The sequence below is a fragment of the Medicago truncatula genome, chromosome 1 (genome assembly GCF_003473485.1).
Source record: "Medicago truncatula cultivar Jemalong A17 chromosome 1, MtrunA17r5.0-ANR, whole genome shotgun sequence".
NCBI classification, from domain to species: domain Eukaryota; kingdom Viridiplantae; phylum Streptophyta; class Magnoliopsida; order Fabales; family Fabaceae; genus Medicago; species Medicago truncatula.
Window position 1 is genome coordinate 28,795,329 of NC_053042.1, and position 16,440 is coordinate 28,811,768.

Here is a 16,440-nt window from a genome sequence, read left to right on the forward strand (position 1 = left end):
GAAGGGTGGTGGTATTGTTATTTATAGTGTATCTGTGTTCATATTGTGTGAAAGTCAACACACGCAAAATTGAGGCTTTTTCATTTATTTCAGAAAGGAATAGTTATGACTTTTCTAAGGGAACATGGGAAAGGCTAAAGAATGGCCAAACTTTACCTATTCATGCATGAATTTGAATAAAGTAAAGTTAAGTTTAACAACCGGCTTTTGCTAACAAATTTGTGAGAACGTTTGTTAAGGAAATCAATAGTATATAATTTATACAGGAAATAATAATATTTGACTTTTTAAAAATTGAAGGAGTATTCTATTTTTCAACATAAATTTTTATATTTGTATTTTTAAATGATGTTTTAAGAGAACTTTTTAACATTTTTAAAAAAAATTAAATTAACTTCGACTTTAAGTGATTTTTAGCATATATAACTTAGTATTGGTGTCATGGATTCGTACCCTACCCTATCTCAAGCCCTCCACTTTCTTGACGCCTCAACTTGAGGATGTACGTAACAGTTCATCATTTATTTTATTTTTTTGAAAGAAAACTATTCATCATCTATTGTTCCCAACTTAAATTCATGGAATGTAGAAATTACTAATGACTTATTTAATGCGAGCGATCAGGACCATCCTTATAAAACTGGAGGCTCAGCTGTCGTAGTAAAAATAGGCCTCTAATAAAAAAAAAAACGCACATTTTTTTTTTAAAAGATTAATCTTCTATTTAAATTGAAAATAACACTCGTATAATGGTTATTAGCCACCAAAACCAAAATTAACAATTATTTTTACTAAAGACGTGCTTTTTTAACTTAGAAATAGAAACATGGAACCTGATTTTTTACTTAGAAATTGAAACATGAAATGTTTATTTTTCTTTTTGAGTGGGGGTGGGGATATTGAGCAATATTTTTTTTTTGAAGCTCATCACTTTAGAAGGCCCAGCTCGGTTGAGCTCTTTGCACTCCCCAAAGAACGACCATGCGAGCGACACATATGTTATTATGAGCATTCCCATCCATGCTCGTGATAGCGAACAACCTTAAAATCTTATTGTTATGACACATGCTTTTACATATGATTTTTTGACTTTTTATGCTCATGTACATTTGATATACTAAAAGGTAAATAATGTATAAAACAACACAAGATAGAATAATATAACGGAGAGCATCACATGATAAACTTTCATAGTATTGAATAATTTTTTGTTTTATATTATACTTGGTGATAAAAAAACTTTTATGATATTTTAGACAACTTATACTTAAAACAAAACATAAAATTATCCTATAATTTAGTAAATAATAAGAATATCATAAACAGTTTTACAATCAAATACACAGCAACTATTATTGTCATGCACAATCCCTTAATTTTGTAGATCAAACATACCCTATAAAATAGCACATGGGCACTACCGTAAGTATAGGGTATTTGAGAGACGTAGTTACCCCTATTGACTTTCTATTATTTTTTTCTGATAATATTTTGACTTTCTCTTTAGAGTGCATTCATTGGTTTCTCTCCCCACGTTGCGGTTTGACTGGTAGCCGACATTTGAAAAAATGTTGTGGATTTTATTTTATTTTTCAAAATAATTATTTGATATTGGCTCTTCTGGTTTGTTTCGTTTGCAAATATTTTTCATTCTCAAATTCATTTTCACTTTACAAATGAACAAATGAAGTATAATAATTTTTCATTGTTAGCAAAAAAAAAAGTATTAATAATTTTTCTTTACTACTCTATTAACTCATAAGCCGTCAAAGTGTAAGACTATTAAAGCAATAACTTTAGGCCTACTGGTAAAAACAATCTTCTAAAAAAATAAAAATAAAACTTATTTTTCTTTTTATTTTATAAACAAAAAAGCCACAAACATGAAAATTCGTTTTAAGCCTTATTTATTATTGAAAATGATCGAGTGGATTTTACACCACTAACTAGAGTTAACAAGTGATTCGTCTCTTCACATTTATAAGCAAAAACTATCTTTTTAAGTTTATTAAATAACTATCGTATGTGGTTTATATACAGTCGGATATATTAATTATTCAATGAATCTAAATATGACGGAAGAGAGTATGTTGTTTAAGAAATATTGGGCGCAATTCAATTGTGATACTTTTGGCTTTAAAAAATATAATCAAATGGTACATTTATAGTGAGAATAAAAGAATATCCAAAACATTTATTGGATATTGATACACACTAAACAAAATTAATTAAAAATATAGATTTATTTAAAATAATTAAATATAAAAAATAATATGATATTAAACGATTAGATAATGAATATTTACCTAACAAAATTTAAGGTACATGAGTGTTCACTATTTATTTTTTATAGTGAAGTAACTTGTGATGCAATATGCAAAGGAAAGAAATAACACTAGAATTGTGGAAATAGGAATCCTCTGCCATATGCAACTACTAACCACCTCAACATCACTCCGTCCATGCTTACTACTTGCATATCCCAGTTGTCACGCTCTTTTGACCAATGAATGATATAACGTGTATAATTTGTGTTTCTTTAGGGAAAACAAATTACTTTTTTGAATGATTTCGAGAAAATATTTAATTTGTGTTTTTTGCTTGATATGATTTTATTTTAACAAAACGAAGTCAATTCATTTTATCAACCAACTATCAATGAATAAAATGAGACATATAATCATAAACTTGCTAGCTAGCATAAGAAATGGCCATCTTGGTTAGACCATGGACATCATATTCGTTTGACAGTGGATAAACATAACCTCAAAGTTATAATTAAAACTTAAGAAAGGTCTTATGTTTGCAACAATCAAACTAAATCCTTCAGATTACTTTAAAAAATAATATTATTCATCTCTATAGTTTAAGCCCATATGACATAACCTACCAAAGTGCATATGATTCTTCTTCATGCAGAGACAACATCGACTCACTCCAAGATGCAATAACATTGAAGGGTTCTGCTAGAGAGCCCAACATCATAAACCAAGCAACATCGCAATCAGCTTCACACGTCATAAACCTGTTATACGTCAACAATTGACACTCATTTAACTATTGATCTTAATTACTTGATCAACAAAATGACATTCGTTACGGAGACTTTGATCGTTCAATGAGCTTGGAACGAATAAGGAGGTGTACTTGCAGACACTTCGACGCTCAAGTAAGTAAGAGAGCATAATGAAGGTTAAGGTTTGAAAAATATCGTATCTTTGGGGACTGTGTAAAGTACCCTTACCGTTGCATGAACAATAATTGTTGATCGTTACGAATTGGTAGTTATGGAGAACCATTATAATTCTATATTTGAATTTGTGCCCCATTTTTTTGCGAGCACCCCCTTGCGGAGAAGGGTGTGAAGTAAATAATTGACCAATGATGAAGTTGACTTTGTTTGTTGGGTCTGGAAACTAGTCCAAGCGTAGGCTTTTGGACAATCCATAACAGTAGTCTCCCAGGTTGTTGCTCTTATACTAAGAGTGATGACTTCGAGCAATGAGTAATTCCTATGCAAGGATAGGTATTGCTCACCTAATACTTGTAATTTGTGTGAAAACTGCATGTTTTAGGAGACAAAGTGATTAAACAGTTCGCAAAGAACCTTGCGTGTATAAAGAATTGTGCTCGCAAGGAGCTTATGAATTTGATGTTTAATTACTTGGAACTTGTTTTTGATAACACGCTCACACAGAGCTTGTAAATTCGGATGGAATTATGCTCGCGAGGAGCTAAGGTTAACGATGCTCGTTGGAGAATTGTTTCCTTAGAGTGCTCACAAGGAGCCAATTTGTTTCCATTAGGAGGACTCTACTGGTGTAGATCTAGTGAAAATTTTAGTTTACGAGTGATGCTCGATAATGATTTTACCTTGTGCTCGTAAAAAAATCTTATGTTCGCGATTGGATGTGACTATTTGATGCCTTCGTAGAAGATGTGATCGTTTGTCCTCTCATCATTTATTGCTAGCATCTCGTGGATGAGATTGATGGGACATGACCTTTAAGGATTGAACACCATGTGTAAGGGCTAGAATGTACTTGATTACATAGGCGATAGGCCCTTGAGAGGTTTTGTCAGTGTTGTTTTTTGAGGAAGCATTACATTCGTTAAATCCATCTTGATGCTCAGATATTTGGTGGTTTTTTCCTTGATCCATTGGATTCATCAGTTGCAATGAGCTGGAGCGTTGTTTTGTTTTAATTATGCATGGTCTCAGTTTGGACCGTCGTACTGAATGAATGCTCTTGGGGTTCCAAATGTTTTGACATGAAGTATCAAAGGGTTTGGTGGTTTGTTCAAAACACTTTTTACTTTTCTCTTTCAATTTGGTTACCTTGTGAGTTTTAAAAAGCTTTCGCATTCGAGGCATTTATAGATTTCTTCTCTCTGAAAAGTTTTATTCTCCAATTCATCTTCTATAAACCTGTTGGTGTTCTTTCTACTACTTTGTTTCTCCACTTTTCTTTGAAGCCATTTCTATAGATGAATTTGTTTAAGGGTACATATAATTAAAAGTGAAAAAGTCATTCAAAAACCATGCATTCCCTTTATATATAGCATATAATAGAATTGATTCATATAGGCAATTTGTGTTAAGAGGTCATATAGACAAATTTGTTTAAGGGTATATTTGAAATTGAAAAAATCACCCTAAAACCGTGTATTATCTTTATATAGTATAGATGTAGATCAATTGTTATAGTATAGAAATAAATACAAATTTTACTTCTATATTTCCACGAACTCTATATTTTACACCAACAATATATACAAATTAAGCTGATTTTTTTATTTAAGAGTTCTCGTTCATACATATACACACATACACGGTTGAATCAGTTTGTAAAACAGTTGGCATACCTTATTTATATATTATGTACATAGTTTCATTCTTACAATTTTTTGTGTGCGGGAGTTGACAATGAGATTGCTTGTTGTATAGTTTTTTAAGATGTATATATACGTATTATAGCCAAATAATATGTTTTTAATAAGACGTGCTTATGTTATTCATCCTTTCTTTTTAATTTGTTAAGGGCTCTGACATATGAACACACCAATGAAACCCTAAAATAAAAAATAAAATAATGAAGTGTCTAACTACAAAAAGTTTGATAAATATTGCGAGTCAGATTCCAGCACCGTGCTAGCTTTTATTAATTTGTTATGATTATGTATATGTGTACTTATAACTTATTAAAATAGAGATCTTTTTTTATAAAAAAAATAGTTTAGTCAACTAAGTATGAACTAAAACACTATATGCTAAAATTAATATTTGTTTGAATGTGTTTAGAGAATAATCATCTTCAATCATTTTCAGACTGGTATATTCACACTAATTAATAAGTTTCACGATTGTATAGAAGACCACATGTAACAAATATTATGTGGTATGAGGGGTAATTAAGCGGTTTAAGTCCTTAAACATCCTTTAAAAAAAAAGTCCTTAAACATGTGGTCTTGAAGTTTATCTCTAACCGATCGTATGGTGAGTTACCATTTGAAATAAGCAACTTTTAAATTAAATGAATTATGTGTTTATTTTGGGTGCCATCAGTGGAGGTTATCTTGCTTTTGCAACTATATTAAACTGATTTGCTAAAAAAAAAAAAAACTAGTATATAAAACGGATATATAGTTTTGACGTATTTTTTTCTTCCATTTTTACCATTCGTTCCAACTAGTTTAATTACTATTTTATCCATTTCATAATATGATTTAAACTATTAATTAAAAATAGTTAAATTTCATAAAAATAGGAGTTACCGAACTACAATAGGAGCAATATCAAACACCATAAACAACTTACTTTAATCTTATTTATCAAAAATATATGAACTTAGTATATTTTAAAATTGATATCTCAATCTATATGCAATTAAATGCAATAGGACTTTAGCTTTCAAGTTTATATCTTATAAATTTTAAAGAGGAGTATGTTCATTTGTTCATTTTACACTACCATTGTTAAATTCAGTGGAAGAACAAACTAACTGTTTTACTGTTGTGCAAACATTTTAGAAAGTCTCTCGTCTACGTAAATAAGATCGGAAGGAGTATTATTGTTAGTAGAAACTTTCTCATTGAAATTACCAAAAAAAAAAAAAACACAATTAATCATGTTTTTAAAAATGGTTCATAAATTTACCCTGAAATAACACAAAATGAACACGTTGTTTAATAATTGGTCAAAGGAGCGGTGCCAACTTGGATATGCAATGCAAGTAAGCATGGAGAGAGTGGTAGTTGAAGAAGCTAGCAGTTACATACGAAGCATAGTTGATAAAATACACTATTTGCTTCTTTCTTTTTCATTACGTCCACAACTTTTTTTTATTGATAAAATACAAAATCAACATTTTAAAATGTCGGCCAACGGTCAAACACCAACGTGGGGAGAAAAAACCAACGAATGCACTCTAAAGAGAAAGTCAAAATATTATCCTAAGAAAATCAAAAAGAGAAAGTCAAAAGGAGGTAAATAATCTCAAATACTACCATGTCCATATGCTAACAGTATAAACCATGTGCTTTTATCTCCATTTTTATATCTTAAAAAAAATAAAAATTGTTTTACTATGTCAATCCACATCTTTATACAGTAAATTGACCTCAAAATAATGCGCACCGCAATAATACTTTCGCTACTTTTAGATACAAGTTATTTTTTAGTAGTGATATTTGAACAAACATTTAAAATATTTGAACAAACATTTAAAATAATTTGAGTAGTAATACATCACTAAACAGTTAGGTATCCAACTTTGAGATCTCAATCTCTTATAATATTGTTCCACGTTCTATCTTTAAGTTAGATTAAGGTATTCAAATAAATAGTGATAGGTGAGTGTGAAACCATAAAAGGGTTATTATCGGATTAGTATCGATGGAGTAAAAGTTATTATGGACATCAACTTTTAAGAGACGTGGTATAATGTAGTAGATCCTCAAAAGGCCAATCTGTTAGGTAGGAGAGTCTCGATGCTTAAAAACCACATTAGAGTATTTGATCTACTCAATATAAGCAAAAGTTTCTAAAAGAAAGTTGAGATATTTACTCTAGGATATATCGAACAATTTGCATACCAATTCGGAGTCTCGTACCTAAAATCACTTAAAATTGAAGTTACATGAATTATTAAACTTAACTTTGCTTTGTTCAAGTTCATGCATGAATAGGTAAATTTGGTCATATTTTAAGTCTTCCCCTTGATCCCTTGGAAAAGTCATAACTCTCTCTCATAAATGAAATAAATGAAAAAGCCTTAATTTTGCGTGTATTGACTTTCACACAATATGAACACGGATACACTATAAATAACAACAATACCACCACCCTTCTCTCATATTCATTCATTCTTTTTCTCAACTCTCCACCAAAAAGCAAAAGCATTTCAACGTCCAAACAATTTTTCAGCTACTTGAATCATACACAATGAATCAAGATATTGAAGTTACACCATTTTTTCTATGCCCTATTTCACTACAACTCATGAAAGATCCAGTTACTGTCTCAACAGGCATAACCTACGACAGAGAAAGCATCGAAAAATGGCTCTTTTCATCGGAAAACAAAACATGTCCTGTCACAAAACAACTACTCACACATGATGCAAATCATCTCATTATTCTCACTCCAAACCACACTCTTCGTAGACTCATCCAAGCATGGTGCACCATGAATTCTTCTTTTGGAATTGAAAGGATTCCAACTCCAAAACCTCCAACAACAAAAACCCTTATAGAAAAACTCCTCAAAGAAGCTTCTGATTCACCTCATTTGCTTATTCAAACCCTAAAAAAGCTCAAAACAATTGCCTCTGAGAGCGAAACAAATAGACGGTGTATCGAATCGGCTGGCGCTGTCGAGTTTTTAGCATCAATAGTAACACAAAACAACACAAGTTGTTCATCTTCATGTTCAGCAACAGAATTAATTGAAGCTAGCTTTGATGATGATGATGTTGAAGGTTTTGCTTTTGACTTCAAAATAGGTGCAGAAGATGAAGCTATAAACATCCTTTACAATCTTCAATTATCAGAACAAGGTTTGAAAACTCTCTTAAACTTCAAAAATGGAGAATTTTTAGACTCTTTAATGGGATTATTACAAAAGGGTAACTACGATTCAAGAACATACGCAGTTTGTTTGCTGAAATCTATATCAAAAGTTGCTGATCCATCAAAACTAGCGAATCTAAAAACCGAGTATTTCGTCGAGTTAGTTCAACTTCTCAAAGACCAGATATCAAAGAAAGCATCAAAAGCAACACTACAAACGTTAATTCAACTTGTCGAATTCGGAAGAAATAGAGTAAAAGCAATTGAATCAGGTTGTGTTTATGCTTTGATAGAACTTCTTCTTGATTGCAAAGAAAGAAAGCCATGTGAGATGATTTTGGTGCTTTTGGAGATGTTATGTCAATGTGCTGATGGAAGATTTGAACTCTTAAACCATGGATGCGGTTTAGCTATTGTTTCAAAGAAGATTTTGAGGGTTTCAACAATGGCTAATGATAGAGCTGTGAGAATTCTTCTATCTGTTTCAAGATTTTCTGCTACACATTTTGTTGTTCAAGAAATGTTGAGAATTGGTGTTGTTGCTAAGCTTTGTTTGGTTCTTCAAGTTGATAGTGGAAATAAGGCAAAGGAGAAAGCAAGGGAGATTCTTAAATTGCATTCAAAGTCTTGGATGAATTCTCATTGCATACCTTTTAATTTACTTGCTTCATACCCAACAAGTGGGTAAAAAATTGCTAGGGTTTTTTCACTTTTCATTTTTTTACCCCTTTTTTTGGGATTCTTTTTTGTATAGAAAATAGAATTGTTCATAGAAATTTAATTGGATCATGGGATAGTTGTGGGCATAAAATAATGTCCATGAAGAATAGGTCTTAAACATATTAGGGTTAATTGTTTATTGTTAATGAATACATCATATATTGATACAACAAAGTTTATCATGCCAATTTGTTACCTGTTTTAATTTCTATATTTTTTTTCGAGTTTTAATTATATCCTGTTGCTTGATATGATGTAAGCAGGCCATTAAATTAAATTATCTCAAAATTAATGAGTGAGTACATTAATCATGTAGGGGAGTGTTAACTTTCATTTTTATTAAAAACAAAAAAATAAATGAGTGCATAAGCTGTACTTGGTAAACCTAAAAGTTGAAGAATAAACCTAAGATTATGTGGTGAGAAGTGGTTTGTGGAAAGATCCGAAGTCATCCCTTGCATGCTTTACGAATTGTATGTGGAATACATTTAAGATAGTATTTTTCTAATTTTGAACATTATTTGAACAATATTTACCCTTGGCTGAAGTTTTAAAGTCTAGTTGGCAGACTATAATTAGCCTGAGTTATTTTGGCAGGGCAGCATTTATGCAATTGTCACTTTCTCTTGAATCAATATTCTTCTAATATATGTGGTTCATGTTATAGGTTTGGGGGATGGTTGCAACATTTGTTGAATATCATGTCCTTTGGTACTTCATTGATTTTTTCTTATTTCGTAGGTTAGATCGGGGAGCGGGTGACAATAGTAAAGTTGATTGAATGATTTAGTGACCTATTAGGTTCGGCCATTAACAAATTCTTAAACAAAATAAATTAAAAGGTCGTAAATGACTTGCAAATATGGCCTAAAAGTTGCATAATTTAAAAAAAAAAAATGACGGAACATAACCTGCAATATGTCCTTTTTACTCTATTAACTATATGCATCATGTTTGCCACTTTCTCATTGAAAAAAACATTAACTATCTGTTAGAGCCGGTATTTTATCTTGCGTATATTCGACATGTAAAGTAAGGTTTAAAGCTATGTTTTGGAAATAATAGAATTACAGACTCAAATATTGAAAACAATACAAATGTCCTGAAATGATAAGCAATTGATCTAATACTTCTCTGTTTTGCTGGTAAAATCTACTGAAAATGATTGAAAAATATGCTAAAAATAACGTAAGATGACTTGTAATCAAGTGGTAAATTATCTTAAAGCTCAACAAAACTTCTGACACTTAAGAAATTCTAGAATTGAAAGTTTATAAGAATTTTTTTAAGTGTTTTTGCGCTAAATAATTGGACATAGTTTTGACAGTTTTAAAATTATGTGAAGTCTCTTATGTTCTTCAAACGCTCAAGTCCTTAAATAGGAGATAATAATAGAGTCGTTCTTTGAAGAGGTGTCAACGCATTAATCGTTCTTTAGAAGCTTTGATAAAGTTTGAAATAATTTTCCTGTAATGGTATTGGAGGGGTCCTTTGCTTCTTTGGGGATGATATGTTGCAAATTTTTTAAACTTTGTTTGTTTCTGCATGTGGACAAATGAAGACAAACAATACGATCAAAACTTGAAAGCAGATTAAGTTCCTTTAAAAGAAGACAAAACTGGTTAGAGTCTCTTAGAATGGTAACTACTTACGTGTCCATTAGATGTTGACTTCCTCAGAGTGTGCTTCTATCAAAGTTTGTTTCCATCAGAACTTGTTTTCTTCATATTCTGCTTGGCTTCATGCAATTTTTGATTAGAGATTAGACTTTTTGCTGACCTTTCATAAGATCATAATACAAGTCTTCAGAGCTTCTTTTGAATACCAAATGCATTCATTTGCGTTCAAATCTTGGTGTTTTAGAAGCACTAAGTTGACTTTAGATCCTATTCATATCCAGTTTAATGTCATACAAGACAACAACGAACTCCCTGAAAAGATTGAACCATTTCATTAACTTTATAGCAATGAAAGTGTCTGAATAATATATGAGATTTTAGGTTCACAAACTCCAATTAATTTAAAGCTCTCGCAAATTATTGTCCAAAAGTTTATTGATACTAATAATATTTAACAACAAGAACAACAACAATAAAAATAATAAAGGTCATGTTAACTAATGCCTCCGGAACATAGTTAAAAAGGTTAAAAATAGAATATATATTTTATTAAAAACAACAACCTTTTGACTTTCATGAACTGAAATGTTCCACTTTTCACCACTTTCTAATGTAAAATTTCTATATTAATCTTGTTAACTAATGCCTCGGGGACACTAGTTAGCATTTTTCATAATAATACTACTAATAATAATAATAATAATAATTGATTAAATATGACAATTTTTGTTAAAAAGAAATTTGGAAAAAAATCAAACATCACTATATAGTTAAATATGAGTCACGGTTTTAGCATGATTTTGACCTATATCCACATAATCATAAGTAAATGAAAAGTCTTTCTATGATCAATATCTTTTGGTCTTTTACCTACGGACAAACATTTAGTGAAAAATGTTATCGATGAAGTGCACTAAATAATAACTACTAATAAAGTAGTAAGTTTATCGTTCTCCGCAGGTATTGTCGTTCAACTTAATAATTAATAAAACTTATTTCAAAAGCGAAAGTAAATAAAGGTGAATAAAATTGCAGGGTTGAATTGTCATGCCCAATGCAATATTAGGTTTTTGTGATTCAGGTGATTAACGACGATTATGGTTTCCCTAAATCCCCCTCTTCGTCTTTATTGAAATTATCTTTTTAGAAACCAAATAACTTATGCGGTGCATCATTGATTTAATGAATCTCAACGGTAAAACTCACACTAGTTTCTTTAAATAATTTGTGTAGAACCAACCGGAATCGTGTACTATGTTTTTCTAAAGAAATGAGTAATGACGGAAAGAACTCATACCATATCCGTAACCTCTATAAAAAGTATTAATTAGAAACACTAATGAACTGATAAAATTACATGTTGTGAGGATCTACTTTAATCCTAAAGATCAACCATCAAGGTTATACTCGTAGTTAACCAATTGACGAAGCATTAATGAATGGACATAATCTAATTTAAATCTCAACACAATCAAAGCATAAACTGAATGAAAAATATATTAATAAATTCCAACAAATAAGAAGGGGTTCATCATGGAACCCTAATCAAGAGGTTTAGTTATGTGTTCTGTTGGGTGCCAATTTAGTTGGGATGCTTCAAATTCTTCCGGATGTCTAACCTTTCTCTTGGTCTTATAAAAAAAATACAATATGTTCCTCAAATCATTGACAACTCCACTAATTCTCATCATATTTGTCTTCAAATGCAAAGAAAAAGAAACAAACCACTTTATCTACTTACCACTTCTAGTTACATATTGAAACGGTTCCATATATATTGTATACAATTTTGGCACACGAACAAATTTAATCAAGATCCGCCATTGCCCATACTTTCTTTGTATCGCTACAAGAAATTTACAACAAATTTGAATTTTTGTGACGGCCAAAATCCATCAATATAGGAAAAATTTATGTAGTTAAATCCGTCTCTCAATGCCAAATGGCTTTCACGACATGTTTTCCACCTTTACCTACGGTTTTTTCCGTAGGTAAAACTAATCATTATTTTATTTTGCCCAAACTTTATAAATTTTCTGGCTCCGCCACTGCATATGATGCTCTGTCATCAACATGTTTTCGAGTTATTACTATTGGAGCAATTGTTAATGTATGATACTCCATCCGTCTCAAAATAATTATCTCTTTAATATATTTATTTCTCTATCTCAACATAAATGTCACTTTCGAATACCAACGTTTTTCTCACTATTATACCTTTATATATATTGAATTTCATTCAACTTTTTTTTTTTATAGAGAATTTCATTCAACTTAACTACCTAACTAATTATAATTAATAAAAATATTTTAGTAAATGATACAAATTTTCTCATTGAAATTTAAAAAAAAAAAAAACAATTAATCATGTTGATAAAAATGGTTCATAAATTTACCCTGAAATAACACAAAATGAACACGTTGTTTAATTGGTCAAAGGAGCGGTGCCAACTTGGATATGCAAGTAAGCAAGGTGAGAGTGGTAGTTGAGGAAGCATACTTAGTTGAGAGGATTCCAATTTTCAAAAATCCACTATTTGCTTCTTTCCCTTTCATTACGTTCACAACTTTTTTTTTTTATTGATAAAATACAAAATCAACATATTTTAAAATGTAGGCCACCAGTCAAACCCCAACGTGGAGAGAAAAAACCAACAAATGCACTCTAAAGAGAAAGTCAAAATATTATCCTAAGAAAATAAAAATTGAGAAAGTCAAAAAGAGGTAAATAATCTCAAATACTATGTGCTTTTATCTCCATTTTTATATTTTATACTATTTATTGGTTGGATTTAGTTTATTTAATTTGGTTAATGTAAATGATTTTTGTAGGTACAATTTATTTATTTGAGAAAAGCAGCTAGCACATTGCAAAATATTTATTCAATATACACTAGGAAAAACTTTTTACATCAGTTAAAAATGATTTTTCACATAGAATTTATTTATTTGAGAATTGAGAACTAGGCAACATGTTTTACTATGTCTTCTTCAAAAAGAAAAACATGTTTTATTATGTCAATCCACCTCTTTATACCGTAAATAGGCATCACAATACTTCACACTATTTGAAATAATACCTTCGATATTTTTAGATGCACGTTATTTTTTGAATAGTAATTTTTGAACAACGGTTGAAACAACTTCATTTTTCTCTATTTTATTGATCAAAACGACATAGAGAACAAAACAAAGAGAATAATAGCACAATTTCAGTATGAGAGAGAACTTTCAAAATGTTGTTACAAAGTGATCATATAAATATCATTTCATATATTTTTTATCATCGCCTGACCACCAACCGATTAATACCTCCCTAAACAATTAGGCATCCAACTTCGAGGTTTTGATCTCTTATAATATTGTTCCACGTTCTCTGTTTAAAGGTAGATTAAGGTATTCAAATGAAATGATAGTTATAGGGGAGTGAAACCGTAAAAGATTTATAGGCTTAATGATGTGATTAGTCCTTGCAATTAGGCGTCATTTAAAAATTCGTCCCTGTAATTGCTAATCCTTGCAATTTAGCCTTGCAATTGTTAATCATTTAAAATTTGGTCCTTGGACCAACTTAATCACTGCCACGTCACTAATTTGATGACGTGGCAATCACTGTCGCACATGAAATTCCAATTTTGCCCTTAAGAAGAGGACAAAATATTGAAGAAAGAATTGGAAACCCAGGGGTAAATTTGGAATTTCATGTGGCGTGGCAGTGATTAAGTGGGGAGAGGGACGAAATTTTAAATGATTAACAATTGCAAGGCTAAATTGCCAGGATTAGCAATTACAGGACGAATTTTTAAACGATCCATAATTGCAAGGACTAATCACATCATTAAACCAGATTTATAATAGGATCAATATCGATCGATAGAGCAAAAATTATTATGGATGTTAATTAACTTTTAAGAGACATGGTAATGTATCAGATCCTCAAAAGGCCAACTGCTTAGATAGAAGAGTCTCCTGGGTTAAAAACCACGTTGAGGTATTTTGTCTACTCAATGTTAGACTTCAACATACTCTCTCCATACTTAAATATAAGTTTTTAAAAGAATTTGAAGTATTTAGTCTAAAATTTGGATCAAATACATCAATAATTTTAACTAATTTTACTTATATCTGTTACCAGATTATTGAACAAATTGTATACCAATTCTAAGTTGTGTAAATAAAAACTCACTTAAAATTGAAGTTACATGAATTATTAAACTTAACTTTGTTTAGTTCAAGTTCATGCATGAATAGGTAAATTTGGCCATTGTTTAAGTCTTCCCCATGATCCCTTAGAAAAGTCATAACTCTCTTTCTTTCTGAAATAAATGAAAAGGCCTCAATTTTGCGTGTGTTGACTTTCACACAATATGAACAATGATTCACTATAAATAACAATACCACCATCCTTCTCTCTCATTCATTTCTCAACTCTCCACCAAAAAGCAATAACATTTCAAAGTCCAAACAATTTTTCAGCTACTTGAATCATACACAATGAATCAAGATATTGAAGTTACACCATTTTTTCTATGCCCTATTTCACTACAACTCATGAAGGATCCAGTTACTGTCTCAACAGGCATAACCTACGACAGAGAAAGCATCGAAAAATGGCTCTTTTCATCGGAAAACAAAACATGTCCTGTCACAAAACAACTACTCACACATGATGCAAATCATCTCATTATTCTCACTCCAAACCACACTCTTCGTAGACTCATCCAAGCATGGTGCACCATGAATTCTTCTTATGGAATTGAAAGGATTCCAACACCAAAACCTCCAACAACAAAAATCCTTATAGAAAAACTCCTCAAAGAAGCTTCTGATTCACCTCATTTGCTTATTCAAACCCTAAAAAAGCTCAAAACAATTGCCTCTGAGAGCGAAACAAATAGACGGTGTATCGAATCGGCTGGCGCTGTCGAGTTTTTAGCATCAATAGTAACACAAAACAACACAAGTTGTTCATCTTCATGTTCAGCAACAGAATTAATTGAAGCTAGCTTTGATGATGATGATGTTGAAGGTTTTGCTTTTGACTTCAAAATAGGTGCAGAAGATGAAGCTATAAACATCCTTTACAATCTTCAATTATCAGAACAAGGTTTGAAAACTCTCTTAAACTTCAAAAATGGAGAATTTTTAGACTCTTTAATAAGATTATTACAAAAGGGTAACTACGACTCAAGAACATACGCAGTTTTTCTGTTGAAATCTATGTCAAAAGTAGCTGATCCATCAAAGCTAGCCAATCTAAAGACCGAGTTTTTCGTCGAGTTAGTTCAACTTCTCAAAGACCAGATATCAAAGAAAGCATCAAAAGCAACACTACAAACGTTAATTCAACTTGTCGAATTCGGAAGAAATAGAGTAAAAGCAATTGAATCAGGTTGTGTTTATGCTTTGATAGAACTTCTTCTTGATTGCAAAGAAAGAAAGCCATGTGAGATGATTTTGGTGCTTTTGGAGATGTTATGTCAATGTGCTGATGGAAGATTTGAACTCTTAAACCATGGATGCGGTTTAGCTATTGTTTCAAAGAAGATTTTGAGGGTTTCAACAATGGCTAATGATAGAGCTGTGAGAATTCTTCTATCTGTTTCAAGATTTTCTGCTACACATTTTGTTGTTCAAGAAATGTTGAGAATTGGTGTTGTTGCTAAGCTTTGTTTGGTTCTTCAAGTTGATAGTGGAAATAAGGCAAAGGAGAAAGCAAGGGAGATTCTTAAATTGCATTCAAAGTCTTGGATGAATTCTCATTGCATACCTTTTAATTTACTTGCTTCATACCCAACAAGTGGGTAAAAAATTGCTAGGGTTTTTTCACTTTTCATTTTTTTACCCCTTTTTTTGGGATTCTTTTTTGTATAGAAAATAGAATTGTTCATAGAAATTTAATTGGATAATGGGATAGTTGTGGGCATAAAATAATGTCCATGAATTGAAGAATAGGTCTGAAACATTTAGGGTTAATTGTTTATTGTTAATGAATGAATACATCATATATTGATACAACAAAGTTTATCAT

At 31.0% G+C, this 16,440-nt stretch overlaps 2 protein-coding genes across 2 annotated transcripts; both read left to right on the forward strand.

The window, feature by feature from the left end:
* Positions 1 to 7,352: 7,352 nt before the first annotated feature.
* Positions 7,353 to 8,978, forward strand: LOC25483688 (E3 ubiquitin-protein ligase PUB23). The gene has a single exon (XM_013612391.3). It carries the CDS (start codon positions 7,445 to 7,447, stop codon positions 8,756 to 8,758), a length of 1,314 nt encoding a protein of 437 aa, XP_013467845.2. The 5' UTR covers positions 7,353 to 7,444; the 3' UTR covers positions 8,759 to 8,978.
* Positions 8,979 to 14,811: 5,833 nt separating this feature from the next.
* LOC25483689 (E3 ubiquitin-protein ligase PUB23) lies at positions 14,812 to 16,439 on the forward strand. The gene has a single exon (XM_013612392.3). It carries the CDS (start codon positions 14,904 to 14,906, stop codon positions 16,215 to 16,217), a length of 1,314 nt encoding a protein of 437 aa, XP_013467846.2. The 5' UTR covers positions 14,812 to 14,903; the 3' UTR covers positions 16,218 to 16,439.
* Position 16,440: the final 1 nt, after the last annotated feature.